The sequence below is a fragment of the Danio rerio genome, chromosome 3, assembly GCF_052040795.2.
Source record: "Danio rerio strain M-AB ecotype USA chromosome 3, GRCz13ab, whole genome shotgun sequence".
Lineage (NCBI taxonomy): Eukaryota > Metazoa > Chordata > Actinopteri > Cypriniformes > Danionidae > Danio > Danio rerio.
This window is the reverse complement of record NC_141023.1, coordinates 32,431,408-32,455,000: the sequence shown is the minus strand read 5'-3', so window position 1 is coordinate 32,455,000 and position 23,593 is coordinate 32,431,408. Positions and strand designations below refer to the sequence as shown.

The window sequence follows — 23,593 nt, the reverse complement described above, 5'->3', positions numbered from 1 at the left end:
AGATATAAGTGAGGATTATATTACTGTTTTCATTAAGCAATTAATCTTTTTATTTTAACATGTATAAATGAAAGTGAATTATTGTAAAAAAAAAAAACATGCCATAAAAAAACATCTTGGGTGGCTAGACTGTCCCAAAAAACAAGTATAGTCCTCAGCTTGCAAAGACCACTGCTTAAAATTTACTGCTGACGGTCACAAAACCGCTTTAAAATGAGCTTTTTCTTTTCAAAGGTGAGAAGAATATATTTCAGACTAAAGACATGGTGTATGAGGAGGTGCCATTGCCATGGATGCCCACAGAGAAAGCAAAGATACCACGACTGGTGGAGCAACAAGTCAAGACAGAGAAAGAAGCAGCAATGCTTCATGGTGCCAAAACACCCCGTTACCTTCATATAGCCAGTAAGCAAACTAATCGCTGGGGCCACAATCGCTCTTACAGGCTTCAGGTGTTGAGCTTTGCTGGAGACCCCCTGCCTGAAAGTGAGTCTACAGAGAAGTCTATGTCCTGGGCTCGGTAAGGTCTTATTGTTTTGAGTCAGAATACTGAAACACATGCATGTTTTAAAAGAGCTGTTTATTGCTTTAACCTCTCTCATTTGCTTCTACTTTTTCAGGTATAAGGTTGCTATAACCAAGCATAAAGATGAAGAGCAGACCAGTAGCAGTCTATACAGTCAGAATTACATGTGGAAACCATTTGTGGACTTCAGCAAATATATAGAAGATAATGAGACAATCGACAACGAGGTATTAAAGCAGCGCTTCAACAGAATATCTTTAATTAGCAGGTGCTTTGATTTATTGCAAATAATAAAGTAATCTTCATTATGTCTTACTTAGGACTTGGTTGCCTGGGTCACTGCTGGTTTCCTACACATTCCTCATGCAGAAGACATACCCAACACTGTTACGGTGGGCAATGGTGGCGGTGTCCTCATTAGGCCACACAACTATTTCAATGAAGATCCGTCCATACACTCACCTGATGGTGTGCATTTTATTCCGGGCTCTGAAAATGACTGTGAGTACAACAAAATGGCGTGTCTGGAAAAGGATCAGTGCACTTCCACACTGGAGCCATTCACTTACCACGGCTTTGAAGGTGTTATGCAGTTTGAGTGAAAATTTTGATGCAAATTTCCATGTTGCTACAGATTTGCTAATACATTTGCAGTAGTATATCCTCACTCTCTGCTTTTTAGTTAATTGGAAAAAAGTATTTCCTGCTTTTGTAGCTGACTATGTAAATATTATTGATATTTTCTCATTTTCTGTTTACCAGAAGTGTGCTTTGTGAATTTTAGTTATTTTCATTTTTGTACATTTGGTGAACTTTTTGTAAATTGCTTCAAATGTATCATTTATTATCAAATCATATAATTTAGGGTATACCATAGCTCTTTAAGGCAGGGCTGTTTTTATTATACAATGTAAACTCTAAAGAGAGAGATTTCTAACAACTCTGAGAAATGCACTGATAAAACACCTCACAAAGTATACACTTATTTTTATAAACATTTTTATGCCGTTCAATAAAAAATGAAACATGATTATTTTGTTTATATTTCATTCTCAGAAATATCCTGCTTACTTTTCCATGTGGCATACAAGTGTTGTAACTTTGTATTAAATACTGAGGTAACCCAAAACTGAAAGTCCTATAATTATTTTCCTCACACTTCACTTGATTTAAAGCTTTCTGAGTTTCTTATTTTGAAGACTTATATTTTATAAAAAGATTATATTATGAAGGAAGCTGTAACCTTTGACTTCTGTAGTATTTATTTTTCCTTCTATAATTGTCAGTGGTTTTCAGCTTCAAAATATATTTTTTGTTCAACAAAATAAAGAACCACTTAAGGGTGAGAAAATAGTGAGTACATTTTTATTTTTTGGGTGAACCCTTTAAGTCCACACCAAGAAAACTAAATATAGTCAAACTGGTTTTATTAACAGCCACACTGATTCATAATAATGTTCTGTATATCTCAGAAAAATACATACAAAAGTTTACATGAAAGCTATGCAGATAATAATGTGTAGATTTAAGATATTACCAATATCCACCCTTGTGAGTGATATAATGTAAGAATCGAAGCTGTCACATTATTATTATAGGATCACTGTGCTTTACAGTGCACATGTTGATTTTGCCAAGTACGATGCAATTGCGTATTAACATCTATGTTGATCCTGGACCATCACTGTTGTTCAAAAAAAAAAAAATCCATACCTCTTCCCGACTCCTAAACCCAACCATAACTGTAAATCATTCCCAAAGTCAGAGGAGAATAATAGTTAATAGCAATCATGTAGACATGCATTAAACTGTAAGCCTACACTTAACATTAACTGCAAACCAGGGGTGCTCAACCCTGCTCCTGGAGATCTACCTTCCCGCAGAGTTCAGCTGCAACTCAGTACTTGATGATTACAGTCTGGTGTGTTTGAGATGTGTTGCAACTGAAATCTGCAGGAAAGTAGATCTCCAGGAGCAAGGTTGAGCACCACTGCTGTAAGCATATCCCTTGATTCTGATTGGAATGTTGTTTCAGGATCAACATAGATGTTAATGCAGAAACGTGTCCTAATTGGTGAAATCAGGTTGGCGTTTACCAGCTGGCCTGCAATCAGTAAATAAGACATTCTGGTTCTCCTTGATGTACCCTGGTTGTTTGCTTGTCCACATATTCATTTCTGTAGTGCACAGTTCAGCTCTATCACATCAATATCACAGACCTCCTTATTAACAGCAGAAACATGCAAGGCACACTTGTGGTTTTAAAGCTGAACAGATAAGGAATTCAGGAACCTGCTAGGAGCATGACCCATCAGAGGCCTATAAATTTTGAGAACTGACATTGTACAAAAAACTGCTTTCGGGATTAATGATTATTTCACTCCCACTGCCTCTTCTTTCAAACTGAATACACGCAAGTTACTAATGCTTGTGTATATAAAGTAAATTCCATCTCTTTTATTTTTTTCTGCATCTCAAACAGACGCCCTCCCCCTTTATATACAGACATCCATATAGGCTACAGCGATTCTGTCAAGATCTCAGCAGTCAATGAATTCCAGATGGTGTGTTTGGAGAGCAGCAGCCGTGTCAGAAATCTCTGTGTTATCTTCGTTTATACTGTACATTCTTTAACCTTGTCCACTAAACATTTTGCAAGGAGAGAGAATAGAAATGGTTAGTTGTCACGCTTCACAAATAATGTTAGAATATTTCAACCCTTATTGTTTAACTGCGCATGTATAAAAAAATTATTGTTGATTTAGTGGGGCATTTTGTCAAAATAGATATTGTCAAATAAGCTGTGTTAAGGGGTGGCTCAGTGGTTAGCACTGTCACCTCACAGCAAGAAGGTCGCTGTTTCAAGTCCCAGGGCCAGTTGGCATTTCTGTGTGAAGTTTGTATGTTCTCCCCCTGTTTGCATGGGTTTCCTCTGGGTGCTCCGGTTTCCCCCACAATCCAAAGGCATGCGCTATAGATGAATTGGGTGAGCTAACTTGGCCATATGAGTGTGTGTGAATGAGTTTATGGGTGTTTCACAGTACTGGGTTGTGGCTGGAAGATCATCTACTGCATAAAACATATGTTGGAATAGTTGGCGGTTCATTCCACTGTGGCAACCCCTGGTAAATAAGAGACTAAGCTGAAGGAAAATGAATAAATGAGTTGTGTTAAAAAGAAGTGAAACAATTGGGAAGCACAACAATCCAAAAATGTTTTTTAAAAATCATGTAACATTTCAAAACATCAAACCATTACTTGGGCTACTGTATGTATTGCAATTGATTAATTACATATATTCAAATAACATAAGCTTTACTTTTTTTACTTTATTTATTGTCCACAAGTGGAAATTTATCTTTGGCTTAACAATACAACCACATCAGCATTCACATTACACACATCACAGAAAAAACAGGCAACACAAATACATTCAACGTTGTCACATAAATCACATTAAAAACTCTATTTAAAACCCTTTACATACTTAGAACCCAGTATTTAAAATTCTAATGTTACTCGGCAAAAAGGACATTTGATACACATTTTTCTTTACCTGAGGTTGCCTAAAACGTCTTTTTGATGGCAAGAGCTGACATTTTATATTTAAGGGATGGGAACAATCTTCAGTAATGACGTGTGCTTTCTGTTTAATTCTCATTTAATAAATTTCATTTGGTTGTCTTTGCGCTTTACCTGCAATTGCACTGGCAACTTTTACTTCTCTACACAGTTTTCGCTTTTCCTTTATTGGCAACAGTCCATACCATGCAATCATGTTAAAACTCACAACACTTTCAACCAAGTTCTTGTATACCATCTCTAGGACATCTTGATTCGCACCAAATTGTTGTAACCTCCTAATGGGATATCATCTCTATAAGACAATCTTTCTAATAACATGTTATAGTTATAGCTGTCAAACACATTTGCGTAATAGTGCATTTGGCTGTTTATTATTATTGAAATAAAACAACTAGGCTCCTCTCCCCTATAAGGTAAAAGAATTTATCACTGTGCACAGACCTACTGTATATGTGCTGCAAGCTCTCAGATGTAAACAACCTGTCTTGCATGTCATTTCAAACAGTTACAAACAAGAGTTTATGTCCACAAACAAACTGGTGGTCTGAACAAACACAGTGAGATATTTCATTAAAGTACGGGATGTGTTTGTTACTTGCTGGAGTGAACTTAAAGTGGACTGTCAGCGTAATGAACAAGGTGTTGATGACAAAGAACAGACAGACCTGACAACATCTAGAGCAGGGGTGCTCAATCCTGTTCCTGGAGATCTACCTTCCTGCAGATTTCAGTTGCTACCCATATCAAACATACCTGCCTGTAATTATCAAGTGGTGTTCAGGTCCTAATTAATTGGTTCAGGTGTGTTTGATATGGGTAGCAACTGAAATCTGCAGGAAGGTAGATCTCCAGGAACAGGATTGAGCACCCCTGCTCTAGAGAGACCTGAGGAAAACATCAGCACATCATGATTCTGTCATAATCTTCACACTTACTGTGATTTGAAGCAGTTGTTCCCAAAGTGGGGGTCGGGATGGCTCTGGGGTTCGCGGGACAATGAGAAGGGGAGGGTGGTTGCTTGGCGATTTCCAAATTCATTTGATTAAACTATTAGAATTACCCTATTTTATCCATAAACTACCGAAGAACAAAATAGTAGTTAATAGTAACATTGTTTACAAGTTAATATTGAACAATAATAAAGCATAAGCCTTTCGAATACGTATTTTTTGGTGACCCCTGGAGTGATGGTGTTATATTAAAGACATAGCAATAGCATCAGATGCCGCACATTGATTTTATGGCACCAAGTTAAACTTTCTGACACCTTTGCACTGACATACATCAAAAAAACTTAACTGAAGGATGGTTTCCGAGTGTCGTTCTCCAAAATTAAACAATTAATAGACTTGGGCCTATTGGTATGTGTAGGTCGTTGTGTGCAGGGTTTATATATTTATAATCACACTACAGAATTTTGGGGGTCGCGAGTCACTGGCATTGTTATTTTGGGGGTCTGAAAAGTGTGGGAACCCCTGGTTTAAAGGACATTTGAAATTTCTGATTGTTTTTTTATACAATTTATTAATATTCAGGCTTTAATAGTATTATTTTATTGAATATTTATATTGGGATTTAGTTCTAATGCAACAGCACATTTGACATTCATTCTCTTAAAGGGTTAGTTCACCCAAAAATTACAATTCTGTTAATACCTTGTGCTGTTGACCCTGAGACATTTGTTCATCAAAAATTTCATATCAAGATTTTTAGATGAAATCTGAGAGTTCCCTCATCCTCCATAGACAGCAATCAAAGTCAAGAAAAGAAACGAAAAATACTGTCAAAACATTCCATGTGACAGCAGTGGTTCAACTGTAATCATATGAATCTCAGAGAACACTTTTGTGCTAAAAAAAAATACTCAGAGTTTATTTTACCATTTTTTTGGCACACAAAAGTGTTCTTGGAGCTTCATGAGATTACATTTGAACCACTGAAGTCATATGGAATGTTTTGACAGTATTTTATGGTCTTTTTTGTGGATTTGGATGTTTCTGAACTGTTGCTGTCTATGGAGTATGACTCGACTTTAATCTAAAATAAAATCTAGACTTTAGTCTAAACTAAAATATCTTATTTTGTGCTCTGAAGAATCAGCGAAGGTCTTATAGGGATTGCAACGACATGATGATCAGTAATTAATATCAGATTTTTCAGCACTGTGCACATTTTTGAGTAAATTATCCCTTTAATTTATGCACCCACTGACTAGTGTTGCACAATATATTTTTCAGCATCAATATCGCAATGCGTACATCTGCAATAGTCACATCACAAGATATGCAATGCTGAGTCTGAATTATATTTGAGCAGGAGCCACAGAATTGTATTTAATTATTGTATTTATATAGAATACAAAATAAATAAATAAATAAACTGTTTTTCTTGGAATTTAAGAAAGCGAAAACAAGATTTTAAATTTTAAAGCAAAAAGAAGATTATTTCTCTAAGCCCACTGCCAGATAACTTTAAAGAAAAACTGTTCATTTTGACTTATTTCTTTAAAAGTTGAATACAAAACAATTTTTTGTTTGATCAAAAGAATTTTAAAATATTTGGAAATAGAAAATAAAATAAGAAAAGCTTTTTTTGCAACTGTACCTGGATACTGTTAGACTCCCCTGAAAACTGTTAAATAGTGCTATTCAACTATCTTGTGAAACAAAGTCCCTTTAAGGGTGGTCATTTTACTCGGCGACCATCTCAGGCAGTGTGCTTGGGCATTGTGTTTGAATAGGGAAACATCAAACTCTCGAAAAATTGCTTGCTAAGCTTATGGTTGAATTTCATATATTAGAACACACACCAATAAAATTAAACAACAACAGTGTCTTTAATTTCGTGTCTAAACGTCCAAATCACGCAAAAAGAAACTCATGTCTGGTCAGAGCCCCTCCTCTAAAGTATAGTCTATAGAGATTGATGGTTGGCTCTTGTACTAGAAGGCAGGTTTTTTGCCATATTGATCGTTACACTTTTCCTCATTCTGTATTCTATAGTCTTTGACTATTTATATAGCAATTGTCACCGACTCGGTCCCAGTCATTCCCCTCGCTGGCCAGCAGAGGTCATGATCACCGGACTTCTAACCATTATGTCATCCACTTACACTGATAGCATGCACACCTGCAGCCCATAGAGTTGATCACCCACGCTCACATATAAGCAGCACACACACAAACACACACACACACACACTCATGGCGAAGTCTTGTTCTGCCCCGGCTAACTCTACTGAGTGTTGCTTAACCTGCTTTGTTTATCAACCTCGTCCTGGCTCCCGCCTGCCTTGTACCTCTGCCTGAATACTGACTGATCCACGCCGCCTGCCCTGAACTCTAGCCTGAACACTGACCTTGATATTCGCCGCCTGTCTCTGACCCATGCCTGCACACTCATCCTGTGTTTGCCTGCCGCCAGCCCTTCGACTTAATACAACTGTGTTTGATGTGAGTTCGCACATGCATTACATCTGTGTGCTGCTTAATATTAAACTGTGCTTAATAAACATACTGCAAATGGATCCCTCTGTGTCAGCCACTTCGTTACAGCAATATTTATTGCAAAAAAAAAATAAAAATTCACAGATAAGATTTTTCCAATATCGTGCAGCCCTACCTCTGAACATCACATACACATTTACATACATATTGTGACCATGCACTGTCCCTAGTAGCTGTTAAGTTGCATTGTAAGGACCACAGTTTCAGCTAAAAAAAAATCCTGCTCTACAGAAGAAAATGTCATCTACATCTTGAATGTGCCTGAGAGTGAATTTGCTCATTTTCTTTCTTTGGATCCCTTAAACATTTAGAACACATGGACAGTGTTTGCACTGCTCATATCAATTTGGCACACACATCTTTACATTTTCCTCAGTTTGCAGTTTTTCCCACATTGCAACATGCAGTGCTTGAACATCTTCTTGAGTAACTGTTTCTCAAACAAACTCCCTTAGTACAACCCTATGTCATTATCAGCCAATGAACTCTGTAGCTTCATCAATCTGTTTTCAAACTATAAACAATGTCACAGAGAAAAATAGTTTTTTCCACTGCTTAAAGCAACAGTAATTTAGTTAAGAGTTGCAAATTGGTAGGGTGTGAATTCATTGGCACTTTATTTACATTTTCACATGTATTCAGTAAAGTGGCGATGCAGTGGCACAGTAGGTAGTGCTGTCGGCTTACATCAAGAAGGTCGCTGGTTCGATCCTTGGCTCAGTTGTCAAGTTGTTTCTGTGTGGAGTTTGCATGTTCTCCCTGCGTCTCCCTGCGTTCGCGTGGGTTTCCTCCAGGTGCTCCGGTTTCCCCCACAGTCCAAAGACATGTGGTACAGGTGAATTGGGTAGGCTAAATTGTCCGTAGTGTATGAATGTGTGTGTGTGAATATATGTGTGGATGTTTCCCAGAGATGGGTTGCGCCTTGAGGTAAAAAAAATGTGCTGGATAAGTTGGCGGTTCATTCCACTGTGGCGACCTCGAATAATAAAGGGACTAAGCCGACAAGAAAATGAATGTATTCAGTAAAGTATGGAAAAATGTACCTAGCTTATGAATAATACTGCATTAAAACCAATTTCAACCTATCTAAGCTCTGCTGTGTCTCCCAGGCTGTAGTTTCACAGTAGGGATGATAAGTGGTTGTGTATCATGCACTTAAAGAATTCCAAGAAATCCCAGAAAGAGTAATGTCTTCTGGCTTTGCTTAGAATTCCATTGGTTCCGAGAGTTGCACAAGCTCTACAGCTGCTTCTTTCTCAGCACTCCCATTGGAACTTGAGAGAACACCATTTCCAAATGTGGCCTGCACTGTTCAGTTGCATGCTGAATTAAGGGCCGCATGCATAAAAAAACTAAGACAAACAATGTTGTAAATTCTAGGAAAAATTATACACAGCATACAGTTCTATAAATCTTCTTAGCTGAAAAACATTATTTTAATGTAATTTTTTTATGAACATGATTCAAATGTACAGATAATCGTCAATGAAACAATGCTGATTTAATATAGCTTTTATTATTAGTTTGAATTAGTTTCTTCTTTTTGTTTTCATTTGATGTTCATTTGAAGTTTTTAGTGGTTCTGTTGTGTATTGTTGCATGTTGTGGCTAGAATGCTTCTGTATTACCCTGAAAAGGGAATTGTGAGCAACTTTGATTGAGAGGGGTCTGGATGCAGACTTGGTGCAGTGCAATCTGAGCTGCATCCAATGCTTTTTAATGTGCTCACCGAACCCCACCCCTAACCCTACCCGTCACAGTGACATCACTCGCTCCATTGATTGCATTGTGTCTGACATTGCATCAATGATTGATGATAAAGGCTCCAACCTGATACTATTGCTCTGATTTTCCATAAATGCACTCACCGGCCACTTTATTAGGTTTTGCCTTCAGAACTGCCTTAATCCTTTATGGCATAGATTCAACAAGGTACTGGAAATAATACTTGGAGATTTTGATCCATATTGACATTATCGCATCACACAATTGCTGCAGATTTGTCGGCTGCACATCCATGATTCAAATCACCCGTTCCACCACATCCTAAAGGTGCTCTATTGGATTGAGATCTGGTAACCGTGGAGGCCATTTGAGTACAGTGAACGCATTGTTCAAGAAACCAGTCTGAGATGATTTGGGCTTTATGACATGGATGGACATGGTCAGCAACAATACTCAGGTAGTCTTTGGTGTTGACACAATTCTCAGTTAGTACTAATGAGCCCAAAGTGTGCCAAGAAATGATTCCCCACACCATTACACCACAACCAGCAGCCTGAACCATTGATACAAGGCAGGATGGAACCATGCCTTCATATTGTTGCCACCAAATTCTGACCCCACCATCTGAATGTCGCAGCAGAAATCGAGACTCATCAGACCAGGCTTCGCTTTTCCAATATTATATTGTCCAATTTTGATGAGCCTGTGCGAACTGTGAGCCTCAGTTTCCTGTTCTTGGCTAACAGAAGTGACACCCGGTGTGGTCTTCTGCTGCTGTAGCCCATCTGCCTCAAGGTTGGACGTTTTGTGCATTCTTCTGCATACCTCTGGTTCTTTGAGTTACTGTTGCTTTTCTATCAGTTTAAAACAATCTGGCCATTCTCCTCTGACCTCCCGCATTTGCACGCACAGAACTGCTGCTCACTGGATATTTTCTCTTTTTCGGACCATTCTCTGTGAACCCTAGAGATGGTTGTGCATGAAAATCCCAGTTGATCTGCAGTTTCTGAATAAATCAAACCAGCTCGTCTTGCACATTCCATGCCAGACAGGCATGCCACATTCAAAGTCACGTAAACCACCTTTCCTCCCCATTCTGATGCTCTGTTTAAGCTGCAGCAGATAGCCTTAATCATGTCTACATGCCTAAATGCATTGAGGTGCTGTCATGTGATTGGCTAATTAGAAATTTGATGAGCTAACGAGCAGTTGGTACATCAAAAAGTGGCCGGTGGGTGTATATGTACATATATTTTTTATTTATCACATACAATTTAACTATATGTAATAAAGAATTATTTGCAGAACTAGATTAAATAAAATCTATTTTATATTTGTTTAATATTTAGTTTTTCAGTTCACATAGTTTCAAGTAAGACATGTTTTCACTTATAGTTTATTCAACTATTAGGCTACCCGGCAATCAAATCCAGACACATTACTACCAAAATATTATCAGACCAAAAACGAAAAGAAGCAGGAAGAGCACAACATCTGAGCATTGCTAAGAAAATTCACACCTTAGCGTATTTCCTTTATAATGAACACCTTTCTTGCCACAACGCTTATCAGATGTGGAGAAAAATGAATTTATTTTTATTACTTTTGTGTCTTTATTTACTAGAAAACTGTTTAACAACAGATTAATAATTATTTTTTCTTTTGCATGATACCATATACTGACCAGGCATACTTCTTCTTTTTTACTGTGTTGCATACTTTTTAGAAGGAACTGCTGACAAGAGGGTAATAGCAGAATAAGAATCAATATAGTGCGGGGGCTCTTGTTCCAGACTGCTGAAGTCACAAGGAGCATGATGCTTTTAGAAATTGTGAAATATATTGAAGATGCACTTAATTGTTCAGTTCTGGTTTGCAGAGAAGGATTCCAGAAAAGAGGAAATATGTCTGGGTGCAACACTCAAAGGACTGCAGAATGACTGATAAGTGACGTTACACCAAAACTCCACCTGTTGATATCAGTTGTGTATAAATGCTGGAGTCAGGAAAATATATGTTAGTTACGAACCTCCTGAATGTATCTAATCAATTACTAATATTTTTGGCATTGAAGAAAACCCTCTCCTGACCTTTTTTTTATTGAACACGCATGGAATTAGCTTGATATTCCAACACAGACCAGCATTTCCTTAATGAATACAAATGTGCGCACTTGCATGTAAATGCATGTCGGACTACAGTATTTATTTTCAAAGCTGAATGCCCACAGGAACTGACCATTGTTTTTCTGTTACCCGCTGTTTTCGGGGAGAAAGACTTCTGAGAATGACCAGAGGGCGTGAGATTGCATTGCTCTTTGAAGAACTGAGCACTTCCTGTATATTTTCTTGTGTATGTGAGCTACATTTGGCTCACGAAAACAAGAACTCTTCACTAACGTAAATCTAAAATGCAAGATTGCACGTTTGACAGCAGAAAACAAAATTCAAAACATGGTAAAATTCACAAGGTTGATACAAAAAGTAGAAAGCACATCCGTACATACTGTATGTGCTGATGGGCCTCTGAGATGGCATCTGTAAACATTGTGGAGCTCTTAACACCCTGCAGGTAGTGTTCTTGTTTACAGTCTGCCCTGAACATGTTCCATCTTTGTCTTTCCACATGGTTAAGTTGTTCTAGCTACAGCTATCACAAGTTCGGGAAGCCAGTGGAAAATCTGCCATCTCACAAAGTCATGAGACATCGCACGAACAGGCCTGCAGAGGATACTGGAAATGAAGCACTATGTCAAGTCAAGGTAAACAGTGTCACATGAAGGTTTCGCTCAAACTCTAATCATTTCCTGTAAGCCTTGAGCCGATGGCCACACAGCTCAACCAAAACTAAAATAACATAAACAATATAAACTAATGATGATAATTATATTTTATGTAATTTTGTTTCTTCATCAACACAGCACTAAAAGTATGTTCACTACTATAAATAAAAGTTGACTATTACCAGCGGTAATCCATGCTTTCATGATTAGCGCTTTCATGTAGTTGACCTAAAATTCGAATGTCGCAACAAAAATGGAGACTCATCACACTTCTCTGACCCTTCTCTTAGAGATGGTTGTGCATGAAAACCAAAGTAGATCATCAGCTTCCGAAATACTCAAACCAACCCATCTGGCACCAACAGCCATGTTGCATTTAAAGTCAATTTAAATCACTGTTCTTCCCCATTCTGATTGTCTTGACCATGTCTACATGCCTAAATGCATTGAGTTGCTGTCATGTAATTGGCTGAATAGAAATTTGCTTTAACGAGCAGTTGTACCTAATAAAGTGGCCGGTGCATGTACATGCATTTATTTCTAGTAACACAACAACCTCTGAGAGAACAGTCAAGTGTCCTGTGTGTCCATGCATGTCATCACCTCATTCAACTATCTTGCCTTTCTTGTAATCAAGAGCTAAATTTGGAACCTTAAACCTGGCACTTCACACACATGCACGGTGCATGCCTCCTTTAATGACCACCGAATAATGTTTGGAGACCATTTTATCCCTTTATTTACTCCAGAGAGTCCAAAGCTCAGGTGATGTGCAGTGACCAGGCAACTGAGTGGACGGATAAAAGCAGCAGGCGCTATTCATGCAGGTTATCACTGGGAAGGCAAAACGGATTCAAGACACTAGATGTTATCCAAAGACTGAGAACAAAAATGAGCATCAGTAATGTTGCTCTATAGCAGATCAGCTGCAATAATGGAAGTATTGTATGGTTATGGGATAAGTAGCACATTATACCTGCAGAAGCATTTTGGGCACGCTCAAAGCTGGTTTACCTTTGTGTCAACAATAGCAGACCTGCGGACAACATTTTTATTTTTTTTCCCCATTTGGTTCCACCTACAATCAGCAGTGGGAGTCAAGCTAGTCTGGGTTGCTGTTGTAGGAGACTGGCTCAACTTAGTTCTTAAGTGGTAAGTGTTTGTTAACCTAATTTCACTAAGTAGGACATGTATCTGTATTAAAATCTATGTTGATCCTGGAACAACATTCCAATCAGAATTAAGGGATGCATATACAGTTTATGTGACGTTTTACAGTTAGGTTTAGGCACTTCTACATGATTGTTATCCAACTATTATTCCCCTCTGATGGGAATGATTTACAGTTATGGTTTGGTTTAGGGGAAGGGAATAGGTATGGATTAACATGGATGTTGATTTAGGATTGCATTGTACTTGGAAAAATCATAGCATGCCTTTTGTTTCTAAAGGATCCTTTAAAGGGATAGTTCACTCAAAAATGTTGTCATTTACTCATTTTCTACATCTAAGTCAGCTGGAGTTTCTTTCTTCTGTTAAACCCAAAGGAAGATATACTGAAGAATGTTGAAAAAACATTTTTTTAAAAAGTTTTTACTATGTATGTTAGTGGCGTTATGTTTAAAACCACTTGAGTGTGAGGAAATGATGAGGAAATAAAAATAGGTGAACTATTCCTTTAAAGGTATTGTCATCTATGCATAGTAGAATTAGTGCACATATTAGAGCCTACAGTAAAAAGCCTTTTGTACTGCTCCAGTAACAGCGGTAACACTTTACAATAACAGTATGTAAGAAAAAATGAAGATGACGAAGAAAATCTCAATTAAGATGTTTATTCAGCATAGCAGTCTCAAAATACATGGCAGTACCTAGGGTTCACTGGAGTCAGAATGAACCCTGAACATTCCTAAACTCAAACCTTTATACTGTTTTTGATGTTGCCTTTAGATGTTAATGAAGTTGCTCCTTTGCTGTTGACCCAGCTGTTCTCCCTATCTCTCCATGTTAATGCAGTTTCAACACCATTGATGAGATGGTTCTTTGTGCACCACACCCATCCCCATTCTACAATTGTTACCATTTGGTCGAGATGTAGTCACCTCAAACAATGCAGAGACAAGACCTTGTTGACTTCTCATTTCTCTCATAAGTCAGCCCTTTTGGGAAATGAGCATCAATTCACCATTTAGAGTGGAAGTTGGGTCGAGGCAGACTCATTTCTTACAAGTACATAAATAATGATGTATTAATATGTACACTAAACATTACCTTATTATAATACTAATGATAATGGATGGACTAATCATGAACTAACATAAAACATGTCGCAACAACGGCTACCTTAATTACTTTTTAGTACATGTTGTTAATACACTTATTATCATATTTAATACATAGTTACACCTAAGTAACATTATTTCATTTAAGTTTAGGCAAAATGTATTAAACATGAACTCATGAGCTTAATTATGTCATGACTTTACTTGGAGGGGCACATCATCATCATGAACTCCTGGGTTTAAACTGTTGATGTTGACAGAACACTTTTTTATTCATATTCAGTGTAAATGCACTAGACGGACGTGCATAAGGAGTAGTTAAGAATTGGTTAATCGTGATGTGCCCCTACAAGTAAAGTCATGATATTATTATAAATTAACATATCATGAGTTCATGATGGTTAAATTAAGCATAAACTAATGCATTAATCAACAAACAAGCAGGGGCGGATTGGCCATTGGCAATTCTAGCAAATGCCAGAAGGGCCGAACCCTTTTTTAAATGTGGGCCGTCAAGTTAAAAAAAAAAAAAATATATATATATTTCTTAATATGTATTGTTTTTACATGCATGCAGTTTTTATCTCTTGCAACATGTGAATATTAATATAATGTCATGATGATGATAGTAATAATACATTCATTCATTCATTTTCTTGTCAGCTTAGTCCCTTTATTAATTCGGGGTCGCCACAGCAGAGTGAACCGCCAACTTATCCAGCAAGCTTTTACGCAGCGAATGCCCTTCCAGCCGCAACCTATCTCTGGGAAACATCCACACACACACATTCACACATACACTCATACACTACGGACAATTTAGCCTACCCAATTCACCTGTACCGCATGTCTTTGTGGAGGAAACCGGAGCACCCGGAGGAAAACCACACGAACGCAGGGAGAACATGCAAACTCCATACAGAAACGCCAACTGAGACGATCAAACCAGCGACCCAGCGACCTTCTTGCTGTGAGGCGACAGCACTACCTACTGCGCCACTGCTTCGCCATAGTAAAAATAATAATAATAATAATTAAATGTTAAGCATTTGGCCCGATCGATGGCGGCCGACTAGTTTTGAGAGGGGCCGACCCAATCAAAGGTTACGCAATCATAATCAAAATCCGGCAAGAATATTAAACAAGCAGTAAGCGGAAAAGGAAAGACGAAGCCGAAAAGTTCAAAGAAAGCAAAAAAGGGCTCTAAAATCAGATGCTGAAATATTTCTGAAAGGTTTAAATTTGGCTGCTGCATCGGAGGACAGAAGCGCGGTAGAGGAAGTAAGAAAACAGAAAATATACTTCTAAGTCATTATACTAAAATATAATTAACATCAAAATATAATTAATATAATTGACATCATTCACACTACTTCTGACAGTTTTTGACAACATAAACTGTGCTTAACAGAAAGCTAGCATATAACTCCCGTACATTTTAAAATGTCATTATCAGCAGATAACATGGGTTTTGTATACAGACTGCTGTATGCTACTGTACTAGCAATATAGTTAATATATAACTATAGGTTATTTTGAATTAATATATGCAAAATAACCTGTAGCTTTAGCCATAGTACTGTAAGCATTTGTAGTAAACTCTGAATACATAGCTAGTCGTTAAATACATGCAGAGGTTACAGTATGTATTTAATGCTTAGGTAGAGGGGCAGAGAATGACAACGGGTTGTTTTTGTTCCAGCCACGTACATAAATTTTTTAATATCTATTACGTATGGTACTGCTTATATTATTTCACTACCTGTACACAGATATAAGTGAATATGCGTGTCTGTGGGTGGAGCTGAATTTTTGTCTCAGTCCGCTCTTGCAAACAAGCATGTACTAACAAGTAATGAAGGTAGCTAATATTCACACATGAACTCATGTGAGTGATGTTGTAGTTAAAGTTAGTTCATGATTAGCACATGCATTAACTCATCCTTATAAGTTCATAATAAAGTAATGTTAAGTTTACATATTAACACATCATTATTCATGTATTGTTATTGTAAAGTGTTACAGTGACAGCTTTTCAACCTTCATTTGCGAGAATGAAAATCCCTTTTTAATAAAAGCATTCAGAGTTAAAGACTTAATAAAAGATTATATAACCAATGGCAAAACAAAATCACAAATAGTCTCAAAACTGAACATCTATTTAGCCGTGTGTTGTATTTATACTTAAGAAGTTTGTTCTAATCAGATTGTCTTAATTGATTAAACAGGCTCATGTTTGGCGAGAGACCTTACTGGTGGGTGAGAGAAACTGTTTATTATGGCAACTTGACTGTACCACAAATTAAACAGTTCCCAATGACCTGTGAGACCGGCCCTGGTGAGTCTCTCCTGATGTTTCTCATTTTATTTGCACAGAGCAGCCAGAACACTAAATCAAGAGCAGGTTCCACAGTGCTTTCTGTCCGCTCTTCTAGGAAGCCCCTCGGGACATGCAATGGGCGCTGCAGGGGTCTACTATGCCATGGTTACGTCACTGCTGCTGAATTTCAAGGAGTGTGACCCTCTGAAAAGATGGTGAAGGACTCTGTTCTGTTTATCCTCCCACTTCCTTTTAATCTAGTATTGAGTAGGACTTCATTTGTAAAAGAATACCTGAATGAATGCATGGAAATGCCCTTAAGCAACAAGAAATCCTTCTTAACAATCTCTGATATAAAGAGGAAGGAAGGAACATATGCGGGCTTTGTCTTAGGAATACCAAATCATATCATGAACAACAGTATCTTTGCAGGCTGGGCCCCCTGTCAAAAGGAAATTTCTCATTAGTACTTGTGGGCTCATTTATCTTAGATCTGTTTTTTCCTCGCTTCAGGTTGAATATTGTACACAGGCAGTTTATTTTTGGGTGGATGATGGGCCCATTACTCAAATATTCTGAAAAAACAATGAAAGACCTGATCATTGCTTTACTTTTTAATATTAACAACTTTGCTTTATCGTATGTGCTTGTGCCTTATACTGTAGGTGCTTGCAGGCTCTTCTTTGGGCTGTTTTCTGGAGTGTGCAGGTGTGTGTCAGTCTTTCTCGAGTCTTCATTGCTGCTCATTTCCCACATCAGGTCATTGCTGGAGTTTTTTCAGGTCAGTTGCAAAATATACTGCACCTTTTTCACATAATTTTGCTTTAAAATGTATATTTTAGCTTTTGAATTTCTTGGAGGCTATACGTTTGAACTGTTTTTTTAAACATCACTGTTAATGTTTTGCTTACCAAGGTTGCATTTATTTGATTAAAATGCAGTAATTTATCATGATTAAAGGCTGTATTTTCAGCAGTATTACTTCATTGAATGTTAAAACAAACAGTTTTGCTACATAATTTTATTGTGGGAATTATTTTACACATTTAGAAATGTAAGTAGTTTTTCATAAAGCCATGACATTTATCAAAAACTAACCAATCGTATACTGCACATTTGTGGCCACTATAAAGATTAGGGATGACCGATATATCGGTGGCCATATAGATATCGGCAGATAAATGCTGTTTTTAATGTTATCGTCATCGGTCCAATATGAAAATCAGGCCGATATCTTTAAGCTATTAGATAACGTAATTGTACAGAACTGCCTACCTCACACATGCATGGATTGAACTTGTTCAGACTTGTCCAGTGCATTATAATGGAGCTTCCCTCACATTGTTTATTCTTCAAAGTCCGTCCTTTCTTTGTGTGTTATTGGTGTGTGTTAATAACTCAGTAAGTAGCCATATTCCTTATCATTGAAGATGTTTAATAGTGTGCCATTGTGCATTTTGGTTTAAACCGCCTCAGGAAAAATAATAAATGTGTAAACAAATAACAGCGATGTACACGTGCTAAACAGCTCTTTGGGTTGTTTGTAATCTAATATGATAGTTTTTGTTACTATCAACATGTTGCTTTTGTTTGTTAATTAAATCCCATTTTGTTATGGAACCTATTATTTTTGTGCAACAGTCAAGTTATCATTTTTAAGTTATTAAATTATTTTCGATATGCTAATTTATGTGAAATCGTGAATATAGGTCTATATAATCACCTTTTGAAACTGAGTAGGCTATTCAGTTTATAAGATCAGTTCAAACTTTTATGAAGTTCTTAAAAATAAAATCAGTTGTTCACTGTATAAAAATATACCATTTTGAAATACTAATATTTATCGGCCTCCAAGTCTTAAGAGTTATCAGTTATCGATATCGGCTCAAAATTCCATATCGGTGCATCCCTAATAAAAGGTTATTTTTGAGAAAACAATGAAGAAGAGACATTTTGGAAAGAAAAAGAGCATATTTGGTTTATAAAAGAAAAAAAGAATGGCTTATTTTATAAAACTGTACGTGCTTTCATTATTGGCTTCATTAATTTAATTGCTGAAAATCACTATATCATAGTTATGCATGTTATAAACAATATGTATAATCATAACTGAGCATCAAATCAGCACATTAGAGTTTCTGCAAATTCATGTGACACTAAAGATTGGCGTAATAATGCTGAAACTGAGCTTTCCAGGATTTAATCATTTAATAATTCTCAAACGTATATTAAAATAGATAATAGGTATCATTTAATAAAGGTTATAATAGTTCAAGATTTTACTGTTTCTGCTTTTGTTTTGATAAAATAAGCTTGATGAGCTTAAGAGACGTTTTATCAGTAGAATAATAATCATCTGTTACTTCTCTTAGTTTGTTATCAGCATAAAATAATTATTCACTCTCACTACAGGCATTGCAGTGGCCAAAGCTTTCAACAGAGTGTCCTGGATATACTCAGCCAGCTTGAAGGGTTACATGCACAGCATCCTCTGTCTGGTGTTTGTTGCGCTGGGGCTTTATGCGGTGTTGGATGCTGCTTCAATTGACCCCTACTGGAGCCTAATGAAGGCACAGAAGTGGTGTATTCAATCTGAATGGGTCCATCTGGACACCACACCCTTCGCTGGCCTCCTCCGCAACACAGGGGCCCTGTTCGGCCTGGGACTGAGCCTCCATTTGCCTACTCATGGTGATTTGCAAAAAAATAAGAACTGTGGAAACAGCGCCTTTTACAGACTGACCTGTACAGCTGCAACCCTGCCCCTGCTGAGCCTCTTAGACTCGTTCAGACCACCCACCAGCACTCATGCTCTCTTCTACACGCTGTCTTTCTGTAAGAGTGCCACAGTGCCTCTAACTACAATCAGTTTTGTACCTTACTGCATAAGCACACTAGCAAATGCGTACCGCAGGATGAAAGCCCATTAAACTTTGAGTTGATAAATGTGATAAAAACTCAATCTGATCATGTGTTTATGCAAATTAAGCACATGTATTTAATGTATGTTTATTTATATGTGTTTTCAATTTTATGTGTTAATTGATTGGCGAATGTCTAGTGATATATATATATATATATAAAACGTTAATATAACACATTATTTTACATGAATAATACAACTTTCACAACAGAAATAGATAGAAGGGTTAAATAAAAAATATGTTCATAGATTGTATTTGTGTGTATGCAGAGTTCAGATGCTTAAACTTCCATCGAAGATGAACATTTCTCTCAGCCTTCCTTGTTTATGTTAGGTTTTTTATACTTTATAGAACAGGAAAAAGACTAATTCTTTGCCATAGCCATAATATTATTGAATCTACACAAGATCCTGATAAAAATGCTCATTTTAGAGGAAAATTTCATATGGCATTAAGAGGTTTTGCACCTAAACTCTTCATATATATATATATATAGTCCCCGTTTATTTTTTTCCCTTATTTCGAAGATTTTTTAAACACATTTCTAATCATAATAGTTTTAATAACTCATTTCTAATAACTGATTTATTTTATCTTTGTCATGATGACAGTAAATAATATTTCATGGATATTTTTCAAGACACTTCTATACAGCTTGGTGACATTTAAAGGCTTAACTAGGTTTATTAGGTTAACTAGGCAGGTTAGGGTAATTAGGCAAGTTATTGATGGTTTGTTCTGAAGACAGTCGGAAAACATTTTGCTTAAAGGGGCTAATAATTTTGTCCTTAAAAAATGGTGTTTAAAAAAATAAAAACTGCTTTTATTCTAGAATAAAACAAATAAGACTTTCTCCAGAAGAAAAAATAGGATCAGACATACTGTGAACATTTCCTTGCTTTGTTAAACATAATTTGGGAAATATTTAAAAAAGAATCAAAGGAGGGCTAATAATTATGTCTTCAACTGTGTATGTGTGTATATATATACTGTATAAACAAATGTTATTATATTTTAGATGTTATTGTGTTACATTTTATATTTTTGTGCTCAATGATTGTCTTGTGTTTTGTAACTTGTTTTAAATTTAGATGAAAAGCCTATAATAGGCTGTTTAATGACAGGTTTACTTGCTCCTCTTTATGAAGGTAAAATGTTTTGTGCTTACAGAGAAATACTAAAGAAAATGTCAAAATAATTCTGCGCTGAGAAAGAATCAATGTAAAGCAAAAAAAGCTCTTACTTAAAAGGTCAAGCCAGTAGTTTGGTAATCCTTACTAACAATCACATATCAATTAAACTGAGCTTGCAGTTAAATACAGCTTATGTTTCTAATTGGGCAATGCATTAATACGCAGAACTTATGTCATATGGCATAGAAAAAGATTTCTTTCATGTCCTGTTAATCCTAAATGTAAAGAAGTGCACTTTAAAATTATGAACCACATTTATCCTGCAAAAGAATTTCTAAGGTTAAAATTCAATATTGGTGAAAAATGTATGCCAATTTTGTAATTTAGATATTGAAACAACTGAACACTTGTTTTTCCAATGTAATCAGGTACAAAGATTTTGGGACAAAGTATTAGATTGAAGACTTGTCTTGTCATGGGAAATGATTAAGTTTGGCCCAATACTTAACGATAAAAGATTTCTTATGTAATTATAATTTGATGTTATTATTAAAATTCTATATTTGTAAATGTTTTTTTTTAATTCTCCCAGAACTAGTGGTGATTAAATAAGAATTTGTGATGTATTTTAAGACATTAAGAGAGCTTTAAAAAATGCCAAAAAGCACATATTTATATTCGTAATTAGAGGATTTTGGTTTCATAATTTGAGAACTTTAACTCCCCTGCTACTTAATGTTCTTTATCATTTATTTTTTGTTATTTTATGTTGTATTATTAATAAGGATGGAAAGATTGTGAATGTATGTAAATTAATTGTTATCCCAGTCTTTTGTGTAATTTTAAAAAGTATTAATGCCATTCTGTTACTGTTCAAACATTGTTAATAATTTATTTTTTTTTTTTAAAGCTATATGGCATACATAACAATTATGCAACTTAACCTCTTAAGGCCCAAGCTGTTTTTTTACATGCATTGTTTTATTTCTCTTTGCTATTTGAGCTTATTGGAACCTAATTAGAATAAAACCTAAGTATCATCTTTTGATATGATGTACTTTTAGAGAAAAATGATGCCCATATATGTGGACTTGTGGTCTGAATTTCCATAAAACACAATAAAGTCACCTTTGTGTAGCAAAATGAAAAACTATTTCTGCCTTGAACACAGCAGCTTTTTCCTGACTGTTTTTTAATGCATTAATAAAACATACACACATACTTTTTTGAACATGTTTTGACTATCAGTACAAAAAAAATCTTATTTTGGACAGTTAAAAAGTGTTTTGGACCTTTCGTATGCTGCAAAACAGCTGCAGGATGTCACTGTATGTCTGTAACAAAGCATAAGACATAAGAGCTAAAATGCTGACCACGTATGTGGCCACTAAGGCCTAGGCAGTTAAATACATACTTATACCACGTACGTGTATATGTTTTATAGAAGATTACAAGAAACAACCACTTGTTTAATGAGTCGCAAAAGATTAAATAGATGGAAATGTGTGGTTTCAGATGTGCAGTCATCGACGAGCACCTTAAAATAGACAGATATTACGACTCACTGTCGCCATCAAGCGACAAAAGTAAGACCGCAGGAACTGAACAATGATAATAATATCTTTATTCTTTGTGTTTTTACTCAAAAAAACATTTGTAATCAGTTTAAAATAGCTAACCGTTAATAAATTTTCTGCGCCTTTTAAAAATAACCGCTAACGTAGACTAACCATATTCCGTACACAACGATGTTCCGTACAGATGACCTTTTAACGTTAATCTCTGAATAAATACTTATGGGTCGTAGGCAAGCTATATATCTGTGTAATCTTTAATTCTCACTCTTTCAGCCCCAACCACAACAGAGACATTCCTACTATATGTTTCCGAGTAAAATCAGTAAGTTTGCTACGTCCACCTAATGCGCTTGAAAACAGAAAGTGGGCAAGCTTAAAGTGCGAGTGTCGCCTGGGAGGGGAGACATTTAAAGCCCCGACAATATGCTTTTGCATTTAATTTATGCTTCACACGGTATTAGAGTCTTTATAAAGTGAATATTATGTTATCACAAATGGTTAAATAAATTATCTTTGGTTGAATAAATGCTTTGAAATGGGGATGTTTAAACATCAATTGTGGGTAAATACCGCATGTCGCAACTCTCCGCCTGAGAGACAGGCTGCAAACGCTGTTTGGATCCTCCTTTTGCAGTAATGATGTTTATATTCATAAAAGGTCAGTTAAGTTAGCTTCAATGTGCATGAATTTAATGTTTTTATATTTAAAATTGTCATGCTCTAATAAAATAAACATGATATAAAAAGTAAATGATTTTGAAGCTATTTCATTTAAAACTTTCATAAAAGAGTTATTTAATATATCATTAAATTCAAGTTAAACACAATAATAGTATATTCTGACATAAGATTTTAATAAGACTTCAAACAATGCCCATTTTTGCCAGTAAATTAAAGTTATGCGCCCTGTACGGAACACTATTTTAGTCGTGTACGGAACACCGTTAATACCTATCATCTTCCGTACACATGCGAAGGCGGTACTTATCCCATCTTTTCTCAAAAACTACTGGTCAAAAAGACATCAATCAAGATTTGGATTGTGCAATAGGTATTCCCCCAGAGAATGAACGCACGAGCATGCTTATCTGGCTTTCAATGACGGAGGAGTGGTCGTTTGAGTGCGCTGAATAGCGAAAAGTGTACGGAACATGGTTAGTCTACGTTACTTCCTCGAGTTTATCATTTTCCGTGAGACCTTTACATTACAATATTGCACCGGAAGTGGAGAGT

General features: G+C 36.3%; 2 protein-coding genes across 4 annotated transcripts in view; both read left to right on the top strand.

Annotated features, from left to right (window-relative positions):
* Positions 1-1,553, top strand: part of aoc2 (amine oxidase copper containing 2) — a 3,420-nt gene extending 1,867 nt beyond the window's left edge. Inside the window, exons 2-4 of the mRNA NM_001013555.3 lie at positions 235-520; positions 621-753; positions 847-1,553. Of these exons, the coding sequence (NP_001013573.3) occupies positions 235-520; positions 621-753; positions 847-1,128 (701 nt within the window). The 3' untranslated portion in view covers positions 1,129-1,553. The remainder of the gene's footprint in view (positions 1-234; positions 521-620; positions 754-846) is intronic.
* Positions 1,554-11,012: 9,459 nt separating this feature from the next.
* On the top strand, positions 11,013-20,227 carry g6pc1b (glucose-6-phosphatase catalytic subunit 1b). Of its 3 annotated transcripts, none has more exons than NM_001386497.1 (5): positions 12,807-13,276; positions 16,635-16,744; positions 16,842-16,941; positions 17,392-17,507; positions 19,139-20,227. In NM_001386497.1, exons 1-5 carry the CDS (start codon positions 13,029-13,031, stop codon positions 19,654-19,656), a joined length of 1,092 nt encoding a protein of 363 aa, NP_001373426.1. In that variant the 5' UTR covers positions 12,807-13,028; the 3' UTR covers positions 19,657-20,227. The 3 variants fall into 3 exon arrangements, with proteins under 3 accessions (XP_087097923.1, NP_001373426.1, XP_087097924.1); XM_087241798.1 differs by having other exon boundaries at positions 13,165-13,276; positions 16,635-16,661; positions 16,783-16,941; positions 19,139-19,802; XM_087241797.1 differs by lacking the exons at positions 16,635-16,744; positions 16,842-16,941 and having other exon boundaries at positions 11,013-13,276; positions 19,139-19,802.
* Positions 20,228-23,593: the final 3,366 nt, after the last annotated feature.